The sequence below is a fragment of the Pseudonaja textilis genome, chromosome 2 (assembly GCF_049901715.1).
Source record: "Pseudonaja textilis isolate UNSWEBS1 chromosome 2, rPseTex1.2, whole genome shotgun sequence".
In the NCBI taxonomy this organism is placed as follows: Eukaryota; Metazoa; Chordata; class Lepidosauria; order Squamata; family Elapidae; genus Pseudonaja; species Pseudonaja textilis.
In genome coordinates this window covers 90,373,734-90,400,070 of record NC_141991.1, presented here as the reverse complement: position 1 = coordinate 90,400,070, position 26,337 = coordinate 90,373,734, and the positions used below count along the sequence as shown (strand labels likewise).

At 38.3% G+C, this 26,337-nt stretch overlaps 1 protein-coding gene across 1 annotated transcript in view; it reads right to left on the bottom strand.

Annotated features, from left to right (window-relative positions):
• SLIT3 (slit guidance ligand 3) overlaps positions 1 to 26,337 on the bottom strand; it is a 494,586-nt gene that overhangs the window by 429,202 nt on the left and 39,047 nt on the right. The window contains exon 3 of the mRNA XM_026696342.2: positions 22,477 to 22,548. Within this exon, the coding sequence (XP_026552127.2) occupies positions 22,477 to 22,548 (72 nt within the window). The remainder of the gene's footprint in view (positions 1 to 22,476; positions 22,549 to 26,337) is intronic.

Sequence of the window (26,337 nt, the reverse complement as noted above, 5' to 3'; positions counted from 1 at the left end):
AATTATTTAAAGCAGCCTTTCCCAAGGATCATGCAACTTCTTAACAACAGCTGTATAATCCCAAGAAAAATGTGCATAAGGAATCACTACATTCATGGCTCACATGTGATGAAACACCTTTTTACTCTATTGATTATCCCCTTTAAAGGTCGAAAGTAGAATGGATCCTGACTGCAGTTCTCATCTGAATGTCATACATTTTTTTAAAAGCTCCTGTGCTCCCCTTATATATGTGCACCATTGGTTTCACAACATGACCTGTAGCAGCATACAAAAAGAATTTTTGCTCTTGTATGCATAGTGTACTCAGCCGCAAAACTCTTAACTTTCTTTCTGCTGTCAGCTTAAAAGATTCATTTCCCAACAAGCATTTAACTCTACTATTGGATACTCTGGTTTATTGACCGCTGATTTTAGATTGGTAAATTTGCTGCTACTGCTTTTGCATTATTCTTTTTTAGAAAAACATGAAAGCAAATATTCTTTTATTGCACATTGCTGTAAGTAACATTCTTTTCTGAAGCTAAATAATGGGGGATAAAACAAATCTAAAAGGAATAAAAAAATTTTTTTAGAAAAAATAGAAAAACCCCTTCAGTTTAGATTCTGTTCCAAATGAATCACTTCACCACTTCGGCTACCCAGCGTTGCCAGCCCATCAAGCCCTTGCCACCTCAGAAACAAAAAGTTGCAACTTTGCTAAAGGAGTGGAATTACACAGTGGCTAAAAAGAGTTATTAGATCCAGGAGTGGCTTTTGGTGGTCGGTTCTTAGCTGGAAATGAGCCTCCTGAGCATCCCCAAGAGTGTCATGTCCTGCCAGAGCTCATGAACTTTGTGGTTTTCATGTTTCCTCTACAAAAAGAAGAAATAGAAAAAAGTACCAGTCTCATCTTTTTAACCATAATTATCTGTTAGTAGCGTGGGACAGTTGTTTCTGCTTTCTAATCCTATTTTATCAGTTTGCATGAGATGCTGGAGCAGAAAACTTTTATCAGATTTAAAATATATGCTTTTTCAAGTTGTTCATCAAAATATATTTAGCTACATGTCAATTAGTATGCACCCCCCCTTTTTTTTTAGAGAAGGTACAAGCTCATGTTTTATATGGAGGGGGGTATTTTTTTCTGCCATGGAAATCCGTTCAGAAGGCAGAGAAACTTACCAAACCACTCTCTGTTAGAGATAGCAAAAATAATTAGTAATCTTCAAACATGGGGCCCAATTATCACCTTAACATTCCTTATTACTGCTCCTGCTGATGGTGCTACAAGATATATTTATTTGCTTGATTATACCCTGCCTTTCTTCCAAGAGTTTGACAGAGCTTATATAAGGATTTACTTTCACCTTATCAAGCAAGAACAATTCTGTAAGGTAAACTGAATTGAGAAAGAATGACTAGGCCCAAATCAGCCTGTGAATTTCCATGGTGAAAGGGGATTTGAACCTGGATCACCTCATTATAAGTCCAACCCTTGCCAGCTAAAACTCACTGGCTGCAGAAACTAAAGGAATGGTCTAGGTCTCTGAGCCCCTATTTTTATATACAAAGAGCCTTCTTTGCCCTTGACCATTAAAATTTTAAAGGGTTAAGGTAAATGTGTTTCATTCAGGATAGGAAAGAATGAACTGGCAACAGAGAAGGAATCTCTTGAGCAACTAAATGACTGATTATTCTCCCCATCAGCAGGGAGGAAGAACAAAATGGTTTTTGAAGCAAGTGCCAAATGAGGTTACACATCTCTAACTAGGCTATCTTTCCATTTGTGTAAGGAAGGGCTGTAAAACTCATGGCCCATGGGCCGGATGCACCATTTGCTGACCACGCCCACCCATTTTAGCAAACGGGGGAGTGATATATCATGTGACACCGCTGTGATGACGTGAGTTTTACACCTCTGCTGTAAGGCAACACTTAACACACACACACACACACACACACACACAATTGATTATCTCATACCAAGTACTATAGATGAATGTTTCCAATTTTGAAATACCTTGCACTATTTATAGATATTCATATCAATGAAATATGCATGGATTTGTTTTTTCAGTCATATGATAATGATCTGTTAGTCCAAAAACTTTTCATCTCATCTCCTTGGAACTATAGCAAAATTACATTATTGTAGTCTGGAATTAGTCTGGAATAATCAATGTTCTGGCTTCTTTGGTATGTTATTAAATTATCAGATTCTCCTTTTGATGTTTTTCTAATTGTTATTTAAATTTATTTTAAAAATAGCAATCTACTAATTTATTGCTTCAATTTAAGATTAATTTATTAATTATTAATAATCTAAGATTAATGTATTAATTTAAGAAGTTTAATTTTTTAAAGTTCATTAAATGTAAGATATAAAACTATAAACACGATATTAGATGACTGATGAAATAGCAAAATTACATCTTTCTTACATCATCCCAAGTTTTTCCCTGCCTCAATGATTTCAAATATACATTTTGCATTGGACAATATATCTAGGATAGTGTATTGGAACTGCAGCCTTTCTTCATAGGACCCAAGAAAGCAAGTTAACTTAACATGTCAGGACAAACTTTGGCACCGAAGTGTGACTAACAGAAGGTGGGCTAATGTTTACATTAATGTGTTTAAAAGTAACAAAACAAAATCAGAATACCTTCTTTAGCTTCCAGTCCATCTGCTTTTCAACAGAAGTGTGGAATGTAGTATTTGAGACAGCAGTGCTTTTTTTATAAATGAAATAAATGTAACCATTGAGAACATCTGGTTATAACTTTATTATTGTTTAGAGGGTTTGATAAGTGACAAGAACTCGCCCTTAGCTGCATGCTATTTATACATAACCTAATGGTTAATTATAAAATTCATTTAGTTAATTATGAAATTCATTATCTCAATATCTACAGGGTTTTTTGAAAAGCAAACTAATAACTGTCAAGATATATTAATATGTGAAACTGAACATCAAACTCCAAGTGGTTTATAGTTTAACAAGCTATTTTATATAATCTCTACTCCTTTCCCAGAGAAACTGTTGGAGTCCAATTAATGTTTATACAGAAAACCAATATGCCAGCCCTGACAAAGTTAATTTGTTGAAATTGAAATTGTTTAAAATAGTACAAAGACTTTTAAAAGAATATTTACTGAGACAATTTGGAGCAATGAAAAATGAACATGTAGAGAGAACAGATGCTGGAAATAAACACATGTGAAGCAAGATTAGAGTCTATAGGGGAAGGTGTATCCCAAGACTGAAATAAAAATATTGGGAGTAACTATTCTTCCTCTTCTCAATGATTGGAATGAAACAGTTAGGGATCCAGATGAAACTGCATATTGTAGATTTATTTTTCCTTTTCTTCTCCTTAGTGACTGGGGTGTTGTTGTTGTTTTGATCTCTACATTTCTAGCAAGAAGTAGGTGTGGCACTATATTATTTTTAATATGTAAATTTCAGAGTCAAACAGAGTTAATTCACACATTTATGGAAATGACAAAAGGATAAAGTGCACCATTTTAAAAAATATTTTCTATCTTGATGCAAATTTATTTCTACTTATATTTCTGCTCTTATCCAGTCTGCAGATAGTTCCCCAATCACCCTATTTAGATGAAACATTGTTTGATGGGATCATGAGCTGCGGGATCCTCTGCATAGCCACTATGAGGAATATTTTAGTTGTTTGATGGATAAACTTACTTGATGACTTTGTCTGGGCAAGTCCTGTCAACATGCCTAGACACAATCTTGCCAGTTTAACTGGGAAGCTGTAACTTCCAGGGAAATGGACAGTTGCTTCAGACTGCAAATCCAACCAATTGCTTAATAGATCCATGGCCTTCTGCTTGTAAAAGTCATCTACTGATAGATAAGCAGCTGGGTCCATGTGTTGATATCAGTTTTCTCCAGAGATAGGGCATATTCTGCTGGCCTTACAGGAGTAAGAGGTATAACCTCTTCTCCATAAACAATTGCTGGACCCCCAATTTTCATCCAGTATCCAACCTTTCCTTTTTAGGAAAGTTTGTTGAGAAAGTTATCAAGCTGAAGCTCAAAAAAGCCCTGGAGAAAAAAAGACTCATTTCAATCAGGTTTCAGACTAGGGCATAAAACAGAGACAGCAGTGGTCATACTTGTTCATGACTTCTGATGGAAGCAGGATAGAGATGATGGCACTGCGCTAATTCTCCTTGATTTCATAATAGCTTTCAAGTGTTGTATCTCTGCAGGTGGATCAATTGGTGGATTTTATTTGGATGGAAGGGATTTGAATCTGAGATCTCCTATTGACCATGTTTTTAAAAGCTCAAAAAACTTTGCTTTTTCCACAGGCATTGAATTAGGATGGGTGGTGAGCCTCGTAGAGAATTCTCTGTATTAGTCTGGATGTTTTTTTTATCTGGACATATACCTTTCTTTTCCTTGTTTTATTGTTCTTCTGTTCTAGGTTTTTTTTTAACATCAGTCAGGCTGATTATGGAATTTGGCAGCTTGCTAAATTTGAAAGACAAATGGCAAATAAATAAACTGTCCAATATTCATATTGATCTTATGCCTAAATATTCATGGTTTCTCATATCAAAGCCAGATTTATCTCATAGGAACCAGTATTGTTCAGATATCAAACTATTTAAATGCTACTTATCATGCACCAAAGTTCATCAAAGTAACAAACTGGGGCCAATTAAATAAAAAATGAATTGATCACTAACTACAATTTTCATTTTCTGGATGCCATATATTTAAGCCCACATTAGAATTACTAAATAGCTAAATAAATAACTAAATAAAAATAAACTAAATAAAATTATTTGTAACTAGAAGTTATATGTGTAAATATTTGGGGGACATAAAGATACAGATACAGATACATATAATCAGAGTTGGAAGGGACCTTGTAGGTCATCTAAAGAGATGGAGGGGGCTGTCTGGCCTTTTTCTTTGCACCTCCCGCAAAAAATTCAGGGATATTTCCCTGTAATAGGAATAAAAGCTTCAAAAAAAGTGTGGGGGCAGTTATGACAAAAAGAGAAAAAATTATATACCTCACCTCCTGCTAGTCAGGCTTCCTGGCTATGGATTGTTTTTCTTGTGGTAGGTTTACATACTATCCTATACCAAAAATAAACACCTTATGGATTAGCAATAATATGTAGACCAGGTTAAAATACCAGCTATTTTGAAGATTAATGTAGTTACAGCAGGAGAAAAATTCTAATCTAATATTTTTTATATCTTTATCTTGGAAATAACTTCCAAATTTACCCTCCTACTTTCATCATAATCTTATACTGTCTCTAAGCCACAGATATTTTGTTTTACTTGATTGCTGGCTGTATTTTATGTATATGCTAAAGGGAGCATGGGCTTGTTTTACACAGCTCAGTGCCAGAAATGTCACAAGTGGTCTAAATCTATGAAACAGCTAAAAATTGAGCATTATCTTTCCTTTGAATATTATTAAGTAGCCAAATAGCAAAAACATTTAATGAAGCCTCGTATCATCCTGGCTTCAGGTTATCAAATTACTCATTTTACATCTTTCCTCCATTCTAAACATCAGAAATTATATGAATACGTAAAGCCACAAAATGTATAACTTATTCAGTGGAAACATGATTCACCTCATGTGCAAAACTAGCTTATTTCCAGTTGTAAGTGCAAAATGAGTTTTATACAAAACATGACTGCTTTCATCTTTTTGCTACTTCGCAAGTCACAGTCCTTGTTTATTACTAAAGCATTATCCACTTTTAGTATAAAATTTGAAGCTTGTTCATTTTAGATCATTTCCTTTCATTTTAAAATAATGTTTAAAAAGGTTCAGATAAAATACTGAGATGACTCAGTTTTCACTTTCAACTACATGACAAATAGAATAATAAATTGATCTATCAATTATACAGAATTATTTTTGCAAGCTGTTTTGTTAACAATTCTACAAAAACGTCTGTTTTTTTTATTCAACTATTGCACGCCTAAAAAAAAAAAAAAGACAAAATTCCAAATAGTGTCTCTATGAACTATAACTTGGAAATTGACTTGATACTATAGAAAAGTGTGGGTTACACAGCATTACCATCAGATGGATTATTAACTGGCTGATCAACTGTACTCCCTCTACCTGGAGGGAAGTATCCTAAGGCTCTGTTTTAGGCCTTCTTAAATATCTCCATCAATGATTTAGACAAGGGATAGAAAAGGAACTCATCAGATTTGCAGACAATACCAAGCTGACAAGAATAGCCAGCACTCCTGAAGATAGGAGAAAGCTCTCAACAGACTAGAACTCTGGGCCCTATCTAACAAAATGCAATTCAATGGTGAGAAAAGTAAGGTTTTACATTTTGGCAAGAAAAACCAAATGTATATGCACCAAATAAACGGTTCTTGGATAAGTAGTATCTTTGAGAGGGGCTAGCAGTGAGGGGGAAAAAAGGCAACACAGCCCTAGACTGCATTAACAAAGAAATAGAATCAAGATCACATGAAGTGTTAGTATCACTTTATAAGACCTTGGTAAGATCACACTTGGAATACTGCATCCAGTTTTGGTCATCATGGTGTAAAAAGATGTTGAGATTCTAGAAAAAGTACAAAGAGCAATAAAGATGATTACAGAACTAGAGGCTAAACATGAAGAATCGTTGCTGGAATTGGATATGTCTAGTCTAAATGAAAAGAAGGACTAGGGGTAACATGATAGCAGTGTTCCAATATCTCAGGGATTGCCACAACTAAGTCAAGCTATTCTCCAAAGCACCTGAGGGCAGGACAAGAAGCAAGGAGAGAAGCAACTTAGAACTAAGAAGAAATTTCCTGACAGTTAGAACAATTAATCAGTGGAATGACTTGTCTCCAGAAGTTGTGGGTGATCCATCACTGGGGTTTTTAAATAAGAAATTGGACAACCATTTGTTTGAATTGAGTAGGGTGTTGAATAGAAGATCTCCATGGCCCATTCCATACCTGTTATTCTGTTAAGTCAGATAAGTTGATTTGAACCAGAAAGTAAAGTAAGACAAAAACAATGTCCTCTTCTGATATCCAGGCAAAGACCATCTTGTCCAAAGCAAAAACTTCATGCCAGGCTGGTATAGAAACCATAAATTATTCTTCTTCTTCTTATTATTATTATTATTCTTCTTCTTCTTCTTCTTCTTCTTCTTCTTCTTCTTCTTCTTCTTCTTCTTCTTCTTCTTCTTCTTCCTCTTCTTCTTCTTCTTCTTCTTCTTCTTCTGAACTACTACTACTACTTCTTCAGAACTTTTTCTTCTTCTTCTTCAGAACTACTTCCCATTTATGATCAATCTCCCTCCCCCCCTCCCCCCCCTCTCTCTCTCTCTCACACACACACACACACACACCACACACACCTTCAAAGTAGCCCAGGTCAAGAAACAAATATTGCAAGGATTACTGGAAGCCCCTTTATGGTTTGGGGGTATAAAAACATAAAGCCTGCTCTTTCCACGTTCAAAAAAGAATCAAGGCAGGGGTGTTTTGAGTCTCTTTATTATGCTTCTTCTTTTCCAGGCCTGAAATGTGGTATAACCTTACTTTTATTTGCTATTAGTTCTTGTATGTATTTGCCAACTTTATCTCTTTTCTTCTCTACACACTTCAATATTGTCTGAACGATTTAAATCATGGCCTCCACTTGTATGCAAAACAGATTTTGAAACCACACGTTCATCATCTCCATTTTCAAATGGTTGCTTTTTATAAACCAGAGAACAAGAAAATGATGGTGTTTGAGACAAGAAAGGCCAGTGAAGGTGGTACCCAAACACGCTTCTTTTTTTATGCATAGCCTAACTTGATGCAAAGGTGTAATATCGAGATAAACATGGCCTAGAAACACTGCAGATAGTGTTTCCTGACAATACAGCTCATAACGGGGGTGAACAGGTATATCTGTATTCCATCCTACCCTTATCTGCTTAGCTACATTAATAGCTATAGAGTCTCAACAGTATTGGAGGAATGGATGACTGTGAACGAACCTAATGTTCAGAATTAACACAAATCACCAAGTAGTTAAGCCAGAATAGGCTCGTTATGATGAAATTTGTCTGCTTTATACATATATATTTTAGATATTAAGTATTGGAAGGATGAATGAATGCATATTTTCACCTAGAAAACAGATTAAGAAGCTCCTTTTTGAAGGATTTGTGATTGTAATTAAATTGTGGACATGTAGAAAATGTATGCAATGTCTCAGACATGACCAATTCACACACTACAAAAGAAAGAGGAGAAGGAGCAGAATTGATCTTGAAAGATTGTTATTATAGCCAATCTAAATAAATGTAGTCCATAGAGTTTGTTTCTGGATATGGTCTGCCTCAGAGAGCTGAACTGAATCCAACATTCTTTAAAGTTAACATGAAAATATGTTAGAAAGTCCAGGGTTATGTTCTGAAAACTATTTTTTTACAAGAACAAGAAAGAGTAACTATGATTTAATTTATGGGCTTGGATATTATCTGAGGTTATAGTACACTCCGGGAAAAGGAAATATCTATGTAAACATTAGTTATAACTGTAGTTATACATTTTTTTCATTTGATGCTGTCTTAACTGAAGACCATCTCTACCCTTATTTCCACTCCATGGAAAGAAAATAACTGTCAACTCTGGTAAACTAAATTTAATTATGATTATAATATGAGAGGTGTACAATTATTATTACTTAAATTAATATGCTGTTCAACTTCCAGTTGAAAACTAAGAAGAACTTGCCTGCTATGGTTGGATTATTGAGAAGCTCAAGGAGATGAGCAGCAAAAATAAGACCTTTTGTCATTCTGGTTGCATCTGGTTGTATCTCTGAGACTGTGAATTCTGAGGAAGTGGATAGTGTTTTCTATAGGGTCAGCTCCAACACTGCCCATTTAGAACCCTACTTCTCATGGTTGCTTGGGGTCTCTATCAGTGGTGGGATTCAAATTTCTTTAATACCGGTTCTGTGGGCATGGCTTGGTGGCTGTGGCAGGGGAAGGATACTGTTAAAATCTCCAGTCAGAGGTGGTATTTTCTGCTTCTCCAAACTATTCAAAATTTCCACTACCAGTTCTCCAGAACTGGTCAGAACCTGCTGAATACTACTTCTGGTCTCTATGATATAAAGTCGGATTCCTGCAGTAATCAATGCTTCTTTGAATGAGGTATCAATGCCTCTTCTGCTCAAATTCCCTCTATCTCACTGTTGTGGATAATTTTAGACCTGTCTATTACTTATCCTTTTTAGGAAATGGTTGTGGGAAGAGAGGTAGCCTTAAAGCTCCAGAAGAGATGTATACAAATTTAGGTCTGGCCCTGAGAAGGGGGTGGGAGAGGAAGATCAATTACTCAGTTCCAGGAAAGTAGAAAGCCTGAGAAACTCAGAATAGCCCCAATTCAACTTTCTGGGTCTTAAAAAAATTGAAAGATTTGAACAGAATTGTGCTTGCCTGCCTTTCTTTCTTTCTTTCTTTCTTTCTTTCTTTCTTTCTTTCTTTCTTTCTTTCTTTCTTTCTTTCTTTCTTTCTTTCTTTCTTTCTTTCTTTCTTACAACTGCAAATGTATTAAGACCCTGTTGATATATGCTAAGCAATAAAATAGCATTCTTGGAGTCCCCCGTCTCTGATCCTTGATTTGGCCTATGTCAGCTTGAGGAAACAGATTATTTGGACCCTTGTAAGTCAGGCTGCACACCAGGATATAGCATGGAAACTCTGTTGGTCATGTTTCTGGATGACCCACAGGGAGTCCAGAGTGGGGAAAGTGTACTGGTCCTCTTTGACCTTTTGCTTTTGACCAGTAGCTTTTGATCCATTTCTGAGAGACTGGAATACATGGCATTGTTTTGCAGTTGTTTCATTTTATCAATCCATGATGTGAAGAAGGAATTATCTATGTATAGAGAGGACTGCTTCTGTTATGTGGAACACCTCAGGGCACTCTTTTCTTGTATTCCTATCTCTTTTTAATACTGTATTTACATGACTCCAGGACATATCATTTGTCAGTCCTGGGTTGATTGCTATTAATATGCTAAAGATACTCAGTTATGGATTTTGACCATGTGTTCAATGGTGAATGATGGAGTGCTACACTAATGACTGGCCACTATTAGGTCCAGATGAGGAAGAAGATATTTAGTCTGAATCCTTTCAAGATGCATTAAGTCTAGATTTGCAGGCCTAACAATTCCAGAGAAAGGCCATCTTTGATTCTGGTCAGCGTTGTATGCCCCCATTTCAGAGGTAGTTCATAACCTGGAGATCTTTCTAAATTCACAGCTCTGTTTTTATGGCTGCTGTGGCTAGAAAAATGTTTGGACAGTTATAGCTTGCAGACCAATTGTGTAGCCCAACTTCTATTGCTCCTTTACACAAGATATTCAGGCAGCTCCACCTCTACTTGGCTTTAAGAAAGGCATTAAGACCCACTAGCAAAGGAGGGGAATGCTTTGACTAGTAATAGATTTGCAAGTGCACAAATGTATTTTGCTAGTTTCATTTTATGATTCTTATTAGTCCTTTTATGTATTTTTCATAATTTGCAAGTGCACAAATGTATTTTGCTAGTTTCGTTTTATGATTCTGATTAGTCCTTTTATGTATTTTTCATCTTTCTCTTCTTTTTTATTGTTTTTTTTAATTTTCTGGTTAGATTATTGCTGTCCAAAAGTTTTACTGTAAAATGGAATGGAATAAGCAGAATTAAAATCAATAAAATAAATAAGTGATATCTTTTGGGTAGAATAAAATTTATCCATTTACTTGTGTTTTTACTTTTTTTTAATATATACATTCACTTTATTTTTTTATAATAAACAAAATGTTTATTTTACTATGGAGAAACATTATTAAATTATTTGCATGGTCACTCAGGTATGTCTCCATACACAGAGCCATTAATTAAACAGAAATGGCTTCATTTGTCATGACATTCCACATTTTCATTCCAAGTGGATCAGATCTCTTGAGTATGACAACTAGCCCATGTGCACAGCTTGTACCCTTTCTCATCCACAAGAACTGTTAGGCACAAGAGAGACTGGCTTATCAGTTGTGATAGCTGCTGTCCGTCTGATAGAAACAGGCCTGTCTTTATTCTATTATCTACTGTCAGATCAGCCTATATGTAGTTCTTAAGCCCACACTCACAATCGTTTACAAACAGCTGATGATCAGGCTTAAAAGAAAATGCTCTTCACAAAATCTGTATCTGTCAACTTTGTTTCTCTTTGTTTCTCTACTCCTTGTGTAGCTGCACATTTCCTGTTTATGGACTCTGGAAGCCTCCAGCAAAACAGATTAGGTGTAATCTTCTTTCTAGCAGTGACTTTGCTTTGTCTCAAGGCCAATTATAGCTGACCTAGCAAGAAACTTTATTTGGCATCTCCAATCCCTCCATTCCCAAATACCCATTTGTTAGGATTCTTTTTCCCCCCACTTTCCATAAACACACCAGTGCCCTAGCAACCCCAGTTTGACTTAAAACCAGCCTCTTTAGCATTTCTTTCTCCAACTGTTGACAAACCAGCCAGTCTTGTATAATCATTGCCTGACTTCTCAGACCCTCCTCTGCTCTATTTCAATACATGATTGGCTGACTATTTACTAGCTATAGTTTATATTGTTGCATTTAATCATGTGCCTTATTCTTCTGTCTTACAACCTAAACTTTTTCCTATATGAACTAAATTAGCCCTTTACTAAAATTTGTTTCTCAATTGTCCCCAAAGCAGTCATTTCAGTTGTTTGATTCTTCGCCATTCTCCTCCATGCTGCATCGAGAGCCCAGGATGGGTTGACTCCTTCCTATGACATCATTCAGCTGAGTCTGTACTAAGATATAAAACCCAGTCCCTGGAAGAGACCCCAGCTTTTGACTCAGCTCCTTTCCGTCAGTAGCTGTGTCTCTGAAAGCTTTTGTTAGATAACACTCACCAGCGATCTTCAGTGCCGTTTTTCCTCGTTTCAAGCAAGGTTGGGAGCAGCGTTGCCAGAGCACTGTTCAGGCAAGTTGGGCAGCATCTGTAGACCTCCCCCACGCCTGCGGTTTGAGCGGTCGTAAAAAGCGATCGGCAAACCGATAACAGCTTCAGCCAGCTGAGGTTCTGTAGATAGCACTCACCAGCAATCTTCAGTACCGTTTTTCCTCGCTTCAGCAGCTCCCAGGATCTGGGCAGTTGCTCTTCCAGGAGAGCAGGGCTCTCTCTCTCCTGCAGCGTTGGGAGCAGCATTGCCAGAGTGCTATTCAGGCAAGCTGGGCAGCGTCTGTAGACCTCCCCCACACCTGCGGTTTGAGCGGTCATAAAAAGCAATCAGCAAACCGATACCAGCGTCAGCCAGCTGATCATGTGGCCAGAGGCTGCCCTTTCCTTTGCTGACTTCACTCAGGGCTCTTTATAGCCTAAGGAGAAATTCTTCAATCTCAGAGCCTGTTTCCCATAGTCAGTGGCCATCTTGGATTGAAGCCTTCTACCACGAGGTGAGCAGCCATTTTGTAAACCCGGAGGCCAATTTATACCCTAAGTGGCTTAATACAAAAAAATTACAGTTTCTTTCCATCGTAAGAGCCTTTATTCTTCAAATGGAGCAAGATAAGGGTCAGGCAGAGTTCCCCCCCACCCAGTGGAACAGTCTCTTAAGCCAATAAGAGAAAAAGTTGTAGGCAACACACCCAATCAGTCCAGAGGGAGGTGGCTGCTAAAATCAGAGCTAAGGCTCTAGCCCCTAAGAAGGCAACTCAGGCTGAGTTGAGGGCAGAAAAGCGCAAACATGCAGCCCTAGAGAGGAAGTTCAACAGAACTATTCAACAGAAGGGAGTGCAACTACAGCATGTTTCAGGTGATAACTGTGGGCCCCAGCCAAGCCTTCCCAAGGAAGGAGAAGTTATCTATGAGCCTGTCTCCTGAGGCTTTTGCAGTACAATGATCCTCAGGATCTAAATAGATCTAGGCCTTATTTCCAACAGGGTTCTGGGCCCTATGCTCCTTCCCCTCCCTCCAAGCCTCGAACCTCTTCTCAATCTAGGCCTGACACCACCTTCACTCCCTCAGCAGCGGCCTTCTGCCCCTACCTTTGAGCATAGACCAGGGGATATCCAAGATGTTGTCTCTTTGGCCATTAGGCAGCGATTGGCTGAAGGCTTCAAGCAAATCCTTTGACCTCCGGAAAGGGTTCAGGCCCTTCTCCATTCTCAATCTATAAGTTGCCTCATCACCCTGATTTACACAGGCCCCAGGACCTCAGGGTCCATTCTTCCCTACCAGAATGGGAGGAGGTTGTTGAGGAGGGAAGGGCTTCACCATCTGAACACAGTTACTCCTCTCATTCAGAACATGAAGAGGGCGAGACCTTTAACCAAAATCTTTCAGAGGAAGAGGACTCTCACCCAGAGCAGACATCCTCTGCACTGGTCTTCAATCCTTCTCTCTTCAGGCCATTACTCAGCATGGCCTTGGTCACCGCCAAGCTGTCACCAGAGGAAGTGGCTCCCAAACCACAAGGAATTCCCTCTAGCCAGGGAGACTCATTCTTCTCCAAGCCTGTAGTGCATGCAGGAGTTTTGCCTTCTCCCACTTTGTTCCTGGACATGGTCAAGGAACAGTGCGCTTCCCCTTCGGCAGGTCCTCACCCATCTTCTCTGGATAAGCGTTCCTACAATTTCAGCGCAGCCCTGGACAATTCCCTGGCAGCGCCTTCTGTTGATATTCCGATTCCGGCCTCGTTCCCATTTTCTGGTACTCTCACATGGGCATCCATACAGTGGCTGCACCAACTCCAGATTAGATTGCCTACATCTGACCTTCGGTCTCACCAAGGCCTTAATAAGATTGTCGCAGCGGCGGAATTCACTGCAGATGCCACTCTCAATTCCGCCAAATTTGCATCTAGGGCCATGGCATCTTCAGTAGCAGCAAGAAGACTGTTATGGCTCAGAAATTGGCAGGCAGAGTCATGCCGTAAATGGAAACTGGTTTCAGTTCCATTCGCGGGCGATAAGCTTTTTGGCGATGCTCTGGAACCTTATCTCATCGAAACCAGAGATAAACGTAAAATTCTCTCTTCCTCTGGGAAGAAAGCCAACTATCACCCAGCTCCTTATACTGGTAAACAGCCCTTTCGGGAGGGTGGGAGTCGTTCCTGCCATCGCTCTAAGTAATCCCTCGTTCTCCCCACCCATCGGAGGTTGCCTAGCCTTCTTTGCCTCCAAATGGGAGGAGTCAACGGTGGATGCCTGCGTGCTCAGCACTATTAGGTCAGGATTACAATTGGACTTCCTAATGTACCCCCCCCAAATGTTGATCTGTCCTTTCTCTCGGGACATTTCAAGGCAAGACCTCATGAATCAGGCCATTCAACTCCTTCTTGAAATCTGAGCTATTCAAACCTGTTCCCCCCTCTCAATGGGGATGTGGGCTTTATTCTCGCCTTTCATCATTCCCAAAGCCTCAGGGGGGGTAGCAAACCATCCTGGATCTAAAATTTCTCAACCAATTTGTAAAATACAGGCGATTTAAAATGCAGACTCTGCATTCTATTTTAGAGAGCGTTCGGGAGGGCGATCTCCTCTCTTCCACTGATCTCATGGAGGCTTACCTCCACATCCCCATTTGGCCTCATCATCGCCAGTTTTTCCATTTCTGTTATCAGAAATGTCGAGCACTTCCCTTCGGCCTCTCATCGGCTTCAAGGGTCTTCGTGAAGGTTCTGGCAGCATTGATGGCATCTCTACTTTCTGTTCCAGTGAGGATCCAATGCTACTTGGACAACATTTTGATTCTGTCCTCCTTCATCCATGCAGCCCATCGGGATCTGCAAATTACCCTGTCATATCTCCAGAGCCATGGATTTTTTGACTCCTGTCCACTCTAATGGTTCCTGCTTCCCTACCAATGAGCAGGAACCAGCCACTCATCCATCAAGGTCCCACTCCCGCCACAAATCCGGAGATCTCTCAATTGGTGGTGTTCCCTATTAATCTGGAAGGGACTCCTTTTCAGGGTTTCAGAAAGGCTAGTGATAACCACCGATGCCAGCATCCTGGGTTGGGGTTCCCATATGCAGGGCCAGATAACTCAGGACCTTGGTCCAGGTCAGAGCAGGCCCTTCCCATAAATTGGCTAGAGCTCAGAGCCATTTTCTAGATCTCAAGCATTTCAGGCACTCAGCTCTCATGTTCTAGTCCTTATGGACAACATGGCCACCATGGTTCATGTCAACCAGTGTGGGGGGAGAACAAGGTCCAGAGCCCTCCTGGGAGAGGCTCTACAGTTGGGGTTATGGGCAGAGCAACACCTGTTGTCGATCTCAGCGGATCACTTCTCCGGGATCAACAACTCCCAGGCCGACTGGCTCAGCAGGAGCCTAGTCGACCAGGCAGAATGGTCTATTCCTCCTTCTCTATTCAGGGACCTTTCCCTCAGATTTGGAATGCCAGAGGTGGATCTTCTCCACTCCTCAAATTTCCCAGGTCACCAGATTCTTCATCAGGTTTCCTTGCCAGGGAGCAGAGGGGACCAATGCCCTTTGGTGCAGATGGCCCAAAAGTCTCCTCTATGCCTTTCTCCTGTTCCCATCATTCCAGCAGTAATTTGGAAGAAGTTGGAGGAACGAGCGGAGCTCCTCCTCCTGGTACCCTATTGGCCAAGGACACCCTGGTTTGCGGACCTGGTCAACCTGTCAGTGGCTTCTCCTTGGAGGTTCCCAGCCCATCTAATCTCCCTTCATCAGGGGATTCTGCTCCACCCGGAGCCCCAGTGGCTCAAGCTGACCATGTGGCACTTGAGCGGCAGTGGCTAGAGGTGGCTGATCTTCCTGAAAGGGTCATCATCACTATCCTGGCATCTCGCAAACCTCCCACAAGGCACATCTATGATGCCACCTGGAAGGCCCTTCCCGATTGTGCCTTAGGAAGGGTCTCTCTCTCCCACTTTAGCCCAGTTGGCAGAGGCTCTTAGATTCCTTCAGCATGATCTGGAGAAAGGTTTGGCCCCCAAAACCTTATGCAGGCAAGTTGAGGCCCTCTCCTTGGTTCTTTCATGAGGTTTGCTTCCTTCCTTATCATATCACCCTTAAGTCAGGAGGTTTTCGAAAGGGGCTTCCAACCTGCACCCTCCGGTAGTTCATAGGTATCCTTCCTGGGATCTTCATGTGGTCCTTTATGCCCTTACAAAGCCCCCTTTTGAACCCCTTAGAACATTGTCTCTCCGTTTCCTGACTCTGAAGGTAGTGTTCCCCGTTTCCATCACTTCAGCCAGGCAGGTATCCGAGCTCGCTGTTCTTTCCATCAGACAGGGCCTTCGTTCCTTTCACGATGATAGGGTTGTCCTCAGTCTGGACCCCTCATTTATTCCAAGGATTAACACCTGTTTCACAGGTCCCAGGACATTATGTTGCCTGGCTTCTGTCCCCTCCGGCACCATGACTTAGAGTAGCAGTGGCACTCGCTAGACATAGGTAGGCTCTTAGAATTTGCATTAAGCGCACTTCCTCCTTCAGGAAGTCTGAAGCCATTTTATTTCCTTTTCCCTTCTCACTTGGGACACAAGGCGGGTGGGTCAGATCTTGCATTGAGCAGGCCTACAAAGCTGCGGCCCTTCCGGTTCCTCGAGGTCTGATGGCGCACTCTACCAGAAACGCGGCCACTTCGACTACCTGGGCGACCCAAGCACCCTTGGAGGAGATCTGTCGTGCGGCCACGTGGATATCTCCGTCTCCTTTCATCAGATACTACCGTCTGGATGTTTTTGCCTCTGCAACTGAAGCCTTCAGCAGACGGGTGCTTCAATGAGTGGTTCAACAGTCAATGTGATGAGCCGGACGAGGACCCACCCATGGACATGCAAGCTTTGGTATGTCCCATCCTGGGCTCTCGATGCAGCATGGAGGAGAATGGGCATTGGTAGAAGTTACCCTGAACGCCCTTTCTATCTATGCTGTGAGAGAGCCCAGCCCCTCCCTTGATTCGTCCAGAGAGGGTAAGTCATATTTCTGTATTCATTTGTGCTTTCAGAGACACCTTTCAGTCTGTCAAGTATCTTTGCCAAAGCTCGGGTCTCTTCTGGGGGCTGGCTTTTATATCTCAGTACAGACTCAGCTAAATGACGTCATAGGAAGGAGTCAACCCATCCTGGGCTCTCTTGCAGCATAGATAGAAAGGGCGTTCAGGGTATCTTCTACCAACACCCATTTCTGTCCAAATAAACTGCTTGTTTTGTTTACAAAGAACATGTATGCATAACCACAGGATACATTTCTCCTTGACCAGAATATGGAAATTTTCAAGCTTTTGTAGCAGATATGCTGCTACAAATCTCCCCAAATCTTTTTCTTTCCCATAGTTTCTTTCCCCAATTCCACCAATGTTGCCCTCCCATAACATCTAGCATCCAGAAAGCAGCCACATAATTTTTCCCACTCTAAATTCCTCAAGCTATTGTTGTCATTGAAATCTGGCTTTACCCCTCTGAGAGAGCCATTATTATCAGTCTCTGCCTCAAGGGACTTTTAGTGTCTACGTGCATTCTGAAAGCTCTGGCAATAGTATTGGCCTCCTTTTCAAATTCTGAAAAGTTTCAGCATCTATTACATTCCATGTATTCTTCTCTTCCTTCACTGCTTGATATGTTTTCTGCCTTCCTTCCTGGTTGTTGTTAATGATCTTTTCTCCACATATACTTTACTTTGGGTACTGTCTGATCTTGTCTTCAGCGAGAAGACAGCAAGATACACCAGTCTCTCTCCCAGTAAAGCTGTAGAAATTTCAAAACTCTGGGGAATACTCTAAAAGGACTTAAGAATTGTCCCAGATCTCAATAATCTAGCATGCCACATGTATGTTACAATCCAATAGACATACAGTATATGATCCTTAAAAGAGAAGAGGCTGCAAACAGATAGTATTTTGTATGCACTGATACTTCATTGTTATCATGATCCCACCAAGCATTTCACAGATGCATACAGTAATCCATATTCTAAATGTAGATGTCATAGTTTTAATCACATTTCAGAAAAGAATAAATAGGAATATACTAAAACTATTACTTCAGTAGTATTATTTATCTCCTGCTTATGAACACCTTCCTTCACTACTATAATTCTTGCTTCTTTTGGAAGCAAAGAAATTGTGGTTTTAAACCCTCTGGACTGTTTAAACATGACCCATATTTGTTTTTCCTTGAGCTCTTATGGGTCAATGACCTACTACACAAATGTTTTTTGATGAAATCAGGATGGCTTATTATTCTATTAGTTAAAATAAGCTTCTGTGCTTTTCTGGCCTACACATATGCACCCATGCAGACCAAAATAATTTCTTAGACTATGCCTGTGGTCTTCCTAGCTGCCCTTTTCCTGAGTTTAGCTTCCTCCTGCGAAGACCTGTTGACAGAGCTGCTAATGGCTTCCTCTGCTGAAGAGGCATCAATTTTTAAAATATTTAGTAAGGAGCAAAGTCTACTCTCATCAACGGAGAGAGATCAAAAGGGTTGTAGGGTTGTAGTTATTGCTAGCTGAAGACAGACACACAATATTATGAATGGAACTCTGTATTATTGTCCTGCCAATCATATTAGCACACTAGTAATGGCAAATAGAAAATACTGGCTAAAAAGTCTGTTTCATTTCCAAACCATATAACCCAAACAATTGTGGCCATAAAGAAAGAACTGCTATATATTCTATTACATCCAAAATATAAGATTTCTCAGTTTAACATACTGCCATTTGGCATTCATAAATTATTTCTACAAGTTAGTGGATCAAATCAGTTCGGGTAAAACCTTTACAATTTAAAAAAGGAAAGGTTTTCCAGATGTTGCTAAACTACAGTACCAAAAGTCTGACAGCATCTTTGGTGTAGTGATTAAGGCATCAGACTGGAAACTGGGACACAGTGAGTTCTAGTTTTTTCTGCCTTGGGCACAAAGTCAGTGGGGGGCCTTGTCACTTCTCTTAGCCCCAGAAAGGAGGCAATGGCAATTTTAAAATTTGGATACACTATCAATTTGCATATATTACAAAATTACTTTAAGAATTATTCTTTCTATCGGTTGATTTTTGGAATGAATTTAAGATGTTGATTAGCATTCTTAAAAAGGAGCCCTAAAGTGACCATCCCCCGGGCAATGGTGTTATCACTGGCTATTCCTCAAGCATCTTGATGCTTCTGATATGAATGCAAAATCATTCTTAAAGCTCCTCATAGCTCAGAATTTGGGTAACTTCAGTACTGCCTATTCCCTATCCATTCAATAGGTATGATTGATTGTGTTCATTTTTCTCAAAAAGTGTCATTGGCAGGAATCACAGATACACCTTTCTCAATTCCTTCAGAACCTCTAATGGCCTGAATCCTACTAAAATTTAGGAAAGCCACAAAAAGCTGTCTTCATCAGTCTATGGAAGCTGAGTTGTTATAATACTGTTCTTCTTGAAGTACCTGTTTGTTTAACACGGCTTATCTTCCTCGGTATATAAATACAGTATTGGTGTAATTGTATTCTATATCATTGGGTTTCTAAAAAAATATTATCATAATCACTCTTATTGTTTTAACTTGATTTACAGGTGCATGTTGTTCAGAGTTGACAACAGTTAAACAGTTTAACAGGCATATAAGCCTCAGTAAAATATGTTGATAATTAATATATTCAAGCTAATACTCTCCAGAAGTTGTAAATGTATACTTTTTTGTTGCTTTATTTTATTTTAAGCTCATTGAAGCAAGAATGGGAAAAACAAACTTGTACTGGGAAAAAATAATAACTTAGTAAAATTAAAATAGAACTATGCATATCTCATAAAGATTGGCCATCATAAACAATGTTATCTTATTAGAAAAACTTAAAGTGATAAAAGAGTGATTATTTTCAAATACAACTTGATTGTGACCTAAGTGAAGATTATCATAAAACAGATGAACGTTCATTTTTCCTAGTTCATCAACTCTCTTGTTAGTGACTAAATTGGAAATTATTCACAAAAAATTTCATAACATTGCTTTCAAGGAATAAAATATCCTTTGGATGCAGTGCATGAAAGTGCTATTTCTTGCTCAGAATATGATTGCTCATATTGCCAATCTTTCTCTGCTAATTGCTGTTTCCTCATTGCTGGAAAACTTCAAGCTGAAACAATCAAACAATCTGTTCAGAACAGCAAAGAGAGTTGTATTGAAATATATGGAATCCGTTACCTGCATTTACATCTTTTTCAGAATATCAAATGAGCATGTCATGGTATAATGCTTTTTAAAAAATTAAGAAAAGAATTTTTTTAAAAAACTTAATGATCTATAATATGCATTGCCAATCTGTGGACCAAGGTTATATAACAGCTTAAACAAAACCAAGGAAAACTACACAATGTTTCAGGTTACTGCCTGAATGCAATCAATTATGATTTATTCAACAAGCCATTGCTAAATAAATTATAATTTAGTACAACACGTAAGCCTTGTCATATGGACATTTGTCTTAACCTAACTATTGTAATAAGGACATATTTAATAAGAGTACTGAAGTGTTCATACTTCTACTAATGTGGAGATACATCATTTAGCTCACACTCACTCTAGCAGAACCAATAGCACCCTTAGCTAAACATCAGTTTTCTATGATGGAACCATTTCCAAGACTGCATTTTATTCACACATTATAATTCAAGCACTTTTCTGTCTATTAAACTCAATCACTGCAGTATGTTGTGAAACTTATGTGCATCCAGTTGTTTAATCTATGTTACAATTTTTAGGACACATAAGTCTACAAGTAGGATTTTGGCTCGAACACAATCTATAGGCCTTTTCATATATTAAAATTTTACATGCAGAAACCATGACAAGTCACACATTTAAACAATTTTTTTTTTTAAAAAAGTGTCCCTATTTTTTGTTTATAGTTTTAGCTTCATTTTAAAGTGGCAAGTAAAATTCCACCAAAACTACACTCATTCAGTATTTTAAAGTTTTATGCTTTTAAAATAACCACAAATGAAGCAAGTATTATTTCCCGTTATGTTTTATTGCAATATTAATAACTATTTGGCTGGAGAAAGTCTAGCAGTCATAACAGAAACTTTATTAAATTGAACTCACAGTATTTTTTTTTTCACTGAATGTACCAAATTAAAATACATATTATATATTTTCAACAGAAGTAAAAAAGGAAATTGTACAAATAAAATCTAGTTTAAAACTGTATCCTAACTTTCACCTTTTCAATATAAAAATGTATTAAGCTAAGGAACTGCCATTCATCTTATGACATATTATATCAAAATTTCCACAAGCCATAAAGTTTGCAGTGATTGTATATTTCTTCTTAATGTCGATTTAAGCAACTCTATAAGACTCAATTTTGCCAAATGGAATCAAGCTCGTATTTTCCACAGACCAAGCTGAGTGTTTGGCATTTAGCTACAACTGTACATTCATATTTAAGGGCAATCAAATAGTAGGTAGCAGCAGTCCCACACAGGTAATTTGGGTTGCTTTTGGCACCATGGACAAATTCAGCATTTACTGAAAAAGAATTATAGAAATCAAGATGCAACTGGTTCTGAAAATAAGCTTTTGTGATGATGGAGGGTTCTTATGAATCACTGCAAGCATTTCAATATCAGCAGGTAAGTATAAGCTCCCTTGTTCCTCATATTTAAGTGTTGCTCAAGTTGAGTTGCTTTTATTTTTACCATAATGTAGGGTCTCTATTCTCTATCCTATGAGCAAAATTCTGTCCATTCCTTTCCAACTCCACCTAAATTATTGCAGTCATTTCCTCCTTCGCATGACTGCATTTCTTTGGTCAACCAGGTCTACTCTATTATGAGCTTACTCCTAATACTTCCTAAATTCCTAAATTCAATATAAAAGTCATGTATCTTGCCTTTTTATAGCTTCCTTTGTTTTCCCGTCTCTAAAGTTCGGTCTAGTATATCCTTACTTAACCAATTCAAATGCTTCCTTACACCCTCACTTTTGCCTCCAATTCAGAAGACAGTATAAAAGTGCACCCCCAAATTCAAGGTACTTCTCTTAATGTGATGAAATCTTTCCTTGTGACTTTTTTTTTATTGCATAGCTATTAGACTGCCATAGCTCTTGTATCTTATTGAAATTTAGCTAGTAACTATACTATAGATTGCTACCCTGTTTACTTCTGCCATTTCTTTCATCATCTTCTGTTTCTGTTTCTTCATCAAATTTTAGATTAGGGCGAAGGCCCATTTTCTGGTGCCTTGTAAAATACTATATATTCTCATAGAAGATAAACAAACATTGAATAGTTATGCTTTTAGGAGAACATAGTGCACATCTTTTCATAAGATTCTAACAAGCCAAATTTGAATCTCGCCCAAGGTTCGTTTTTCGAAGAATGAAATATACTTTGTCACCCACCACATTTCAAACACACCTGCATAATGTTACCACCTATTAATTAAATAATTGGTTTAATTAAAGATAATACTTACAGTCGTTCTAGTTGCTTTAGATCTTGAAATGCTCCACGTTCTATCATGCTAATTAGATTCTCTTCCAAATGCCTATAAGAGAAAATTTCAGTAGCATTAAAAAAATAACAAAACTTTGGAATTAGAAATGTAAAACATTTTCCCTTCCTAAAAGTCAATCTATCACCTCCTCTACAGAATGCAGACAAAGGCAATGTCTTTTCAGGATTTAGTTTTTCTTCTATATGTAGTCACTCACTATTGTTTCTCTCATAATACTGAATGACATCATTAAACTGAAGTTTATTGAATAGGAGGCTGCCATATAACACCTTAGTTGGAAGTAACTGCCATTCAAACTGAAATTTACTTATGAGTAGCCTATATAAGTTTGTACTGCACAGCAATACTTATTTAGCTTGGACATCCACATGTGGGCTTCAAAAACTCAAGACAGCCATCTATTTTAGCAATCATCCCGATTGTTGCAATCTACATGATAATTTATCTGAATCTGCTACTTTAAAACAATTGAATAGGACTTCAAACACTTTATTTCAATATGGAAAATACCTTAACAAAAACATTATTGTATTTTATTTATACAGTACATCATATTTAGAAAGAACCCAGCTCCATCATAGAGTGACTCTGGGTTAAGTACAAATAGTCATAAAAATCATCTAGATAAATATTATAAAAAACAATTAAAAACAATAAAATAATTACAATTAAAAAGAGGGGGGAAGGGCTTCAAGGCTGCCTGCTTTTCTGTGGACCCCAACCAAATCGGCAGAGACAGGTCTTCAAGCATTTATGAAAGGCCAAAGAGTTGATCCTGCCTTTCTCTGGGGGTGGGAGAATTTTCCACAAGATGGGGGCAACATCAGAGAAGGTTGTCTTCCTTGACTCCGCCAGTCAATTTTTTTCACCTGATTGGACTCACAAAATACCTTTCTGTCTGACTGAGTGGGACAGGTGAATGTAGTGGGTAAAGATGAGAGTAATTTTTGTTGATATCAAACCCAAAATTTATATACTATATAAGATAGATAGATAGATAGATAGATAGATAGATAGATAGATAGATAGATAGATAGATAGATAGAGACAAATAATGCAGTGTATACATTTTAAAGGAACTTTATATTCTATATCAAAATATACAATTTTGATATGAAATATAAAATTCCTTTTAAATGTATTGAGGAAATTCATTAAGAGATGACTATAAAAATAATTCACAGACAATCCCCTTTCAGAGGCCATTATATGAATTAATGTCTTTCTAGACTGTTGGACACATTGTAATAAAATTGTTGCAAATTACCATCTCTGGTGGCAATGTACATTTAATTTGTCATTTTGATTGAGAAGTGTTTTAGGAAACTGGGAAGGCTACACAGCATTTTGAAAATTAATCGTGGTGTAGCCTTAGTCAATTTTTCCAGAACTTATAAAATCATGCATGTAAGACGTTCATTTCATTTCTCTTGTTAGTTGCCTGATGTACTATAACAAAATAGTGGAAAACTAAAATGTAGCTTTCCTTGGATCAGTAGCTTTCAAAAATGTGGAAAATAACAATGACTGAAAAATTAACAAAGCAGGCAAGCACCTTGAATAATCCTTTAATTAAAGGCTGTATTATTCAAATTTTACTTCTATTTTTATCTATATAAACAAAATTGTTTTAATAAATTATTTCCATTTTTACAAATAGCTTTTTAGAGAGAAGAATTGAATTGGGGAGAGACGCTGTGGTTCAGTGGCTAAAACGCTGAGCTTGTCGAACAGAAAGGTTGGCATTTCAGTGGTTTGAATCCCTAGCACTGTGTAACGGAATGTGACTTGTCCCAGCTTCTGCCAACCTAGCAGTTCGAAAGCATATTAAAATGCAGGTAGAACAATAGGGACCACTTTGGTGGGAAGGTAACAGTGTGCTGTGCACCTTCAGCATTTAGTTCATGACGGCCACATGACCACGAAGACGTCTTCGGACACGCTGGCTCTTCGGCTTTATAACGGAGATGAGCACCACTCCCTAGAGCCGGAAATGACTATCACGTATGTGCAAAGGGAACCTTTACCTTTATTGAATAGGGAAATTTAATATTATGTACCCCTCCTTAGATGAACCAATATATGTGTGTGCTCTCAAACTATGTATATGTGATAATAACTTTTTCACACATACAAATTATTCCTTATTGCTTGTCTGACTTTACACCTGAATTTCCAGACACTTAACTCTTAATTCTATTCTTAAATAGACTTGGCAGAAGATTCCCAGACATGCCTCAGCTAGATTAGAATATTTAATGCTGACAGAATGAAGACATAACACAACAGTTGATTGCTTACTGTAACACAAATATTCTAAGCATCAGTGTTCCAATTCTGAAGTTGCTTTGTTCTGCTTTTCTGAGTTAGCCAATACTTAGTAGTTCACTTGATGGTCTAGGGCATCTGAAATACATTTGCACAATCATCCTAGAATTTCTATTTCCTGACTTACCAAGTTCCAGTCTCTACACTGCCATATTTGCCTAATCTGAAATTCTAAGCAGATTTCTTTGATGACCGAGCCAATCTACTGATCTAATAAAGCCTACATTAAATAAACTTACTCTGGGTAAAAGTGTTTCTACATTTCCTTAGCGAACTTAGGGAAGCCACTCAGAGTTGCTGTATCGGTGAGACATAAAAGTTTAATGACTAAATAAACCTTCATCAGTGTACCAAAACACTAATACACAGTCACTTCTCCCTTGATGTTACTTTTGTATATTCACAGCAGATGCTTTTCCTTTCCATGAAGTCTTGTTCTAAATTGTCACTTATTGTAATGTTAAAAGTGATGGCCGGAAATTTGTAATTTTAAACTGGAAATATTCATGTCGGCCCTCCCAGAAAACATAACTAGATGAACTAATTCTTCTTTATTTTAAGGCTACATTAACAGAGTCTTGCAATGCTGAAAGTATAAACTTCCCATTGCCACTTTTAACCATTTGGTCCATTAAGTGGGCACTTTCTACGTTTTTTGCTCTGACCAGTAAGCTACTGTGAGCTCCTCCATCTCTTGTCTGATTGTCTCCTAGGCAGCATCTCCTTCCCTAAGGTCCTCCACACTTTCCATTACATCTATTTTTTTTTTCATAGACTATGTCATGAAAAACATAGTACTGAGTATGGACATAGTATTGACATAGTATTGAGATGAAATGAATCTCTTTCTCTCAATGTATCCAGGCAACATTATGGAAATATATCTGACGGGATACAAAAATTAGCAGGTCCAATGCCACCCACCAGTGCTGGAAAACCCTGAATTGGATTTACACCTTGCATGGCATCTGTGAAGACTCTCTGTTTAATGGGGCAGAGTATCCTCCCCATTGAATGTGTCTGTGGTGCTCCTCTTCAGACAGTGGATCATACGATGACCATCTGCCTTTGAAAGGTTAGAGGAGGAAAAGCAGATTTTTTTCCAACTAACAAATACTGCATTTATTTTGATATTAATATGTAGAACACTTATTCCATTCTCATAAACCACAACTTACAACTTCTTGAATTCCTCATACTTTACAAAACTGACTGTATATTCCCATCCTATACATACCATAGTATTGTCTGTTCCTTTTATATATTTACTACTGTTATCCATGCACTCTATTCCATACACTAAATATAGGTAGTCCTTACAACCACAACTAAGCCCAAAATTTCTATTGCTACGTGACACAGTTGTTAAGTGAATTTTGTTCCACTTTACCACCTTTCTTGCCACAATTGTTAAGTCAGATGCTGCAATTGTTATATTAGCAACACTGTTGTTAGGTGAATCTGGATTCCCCATTGACTTTATTTGTCAGA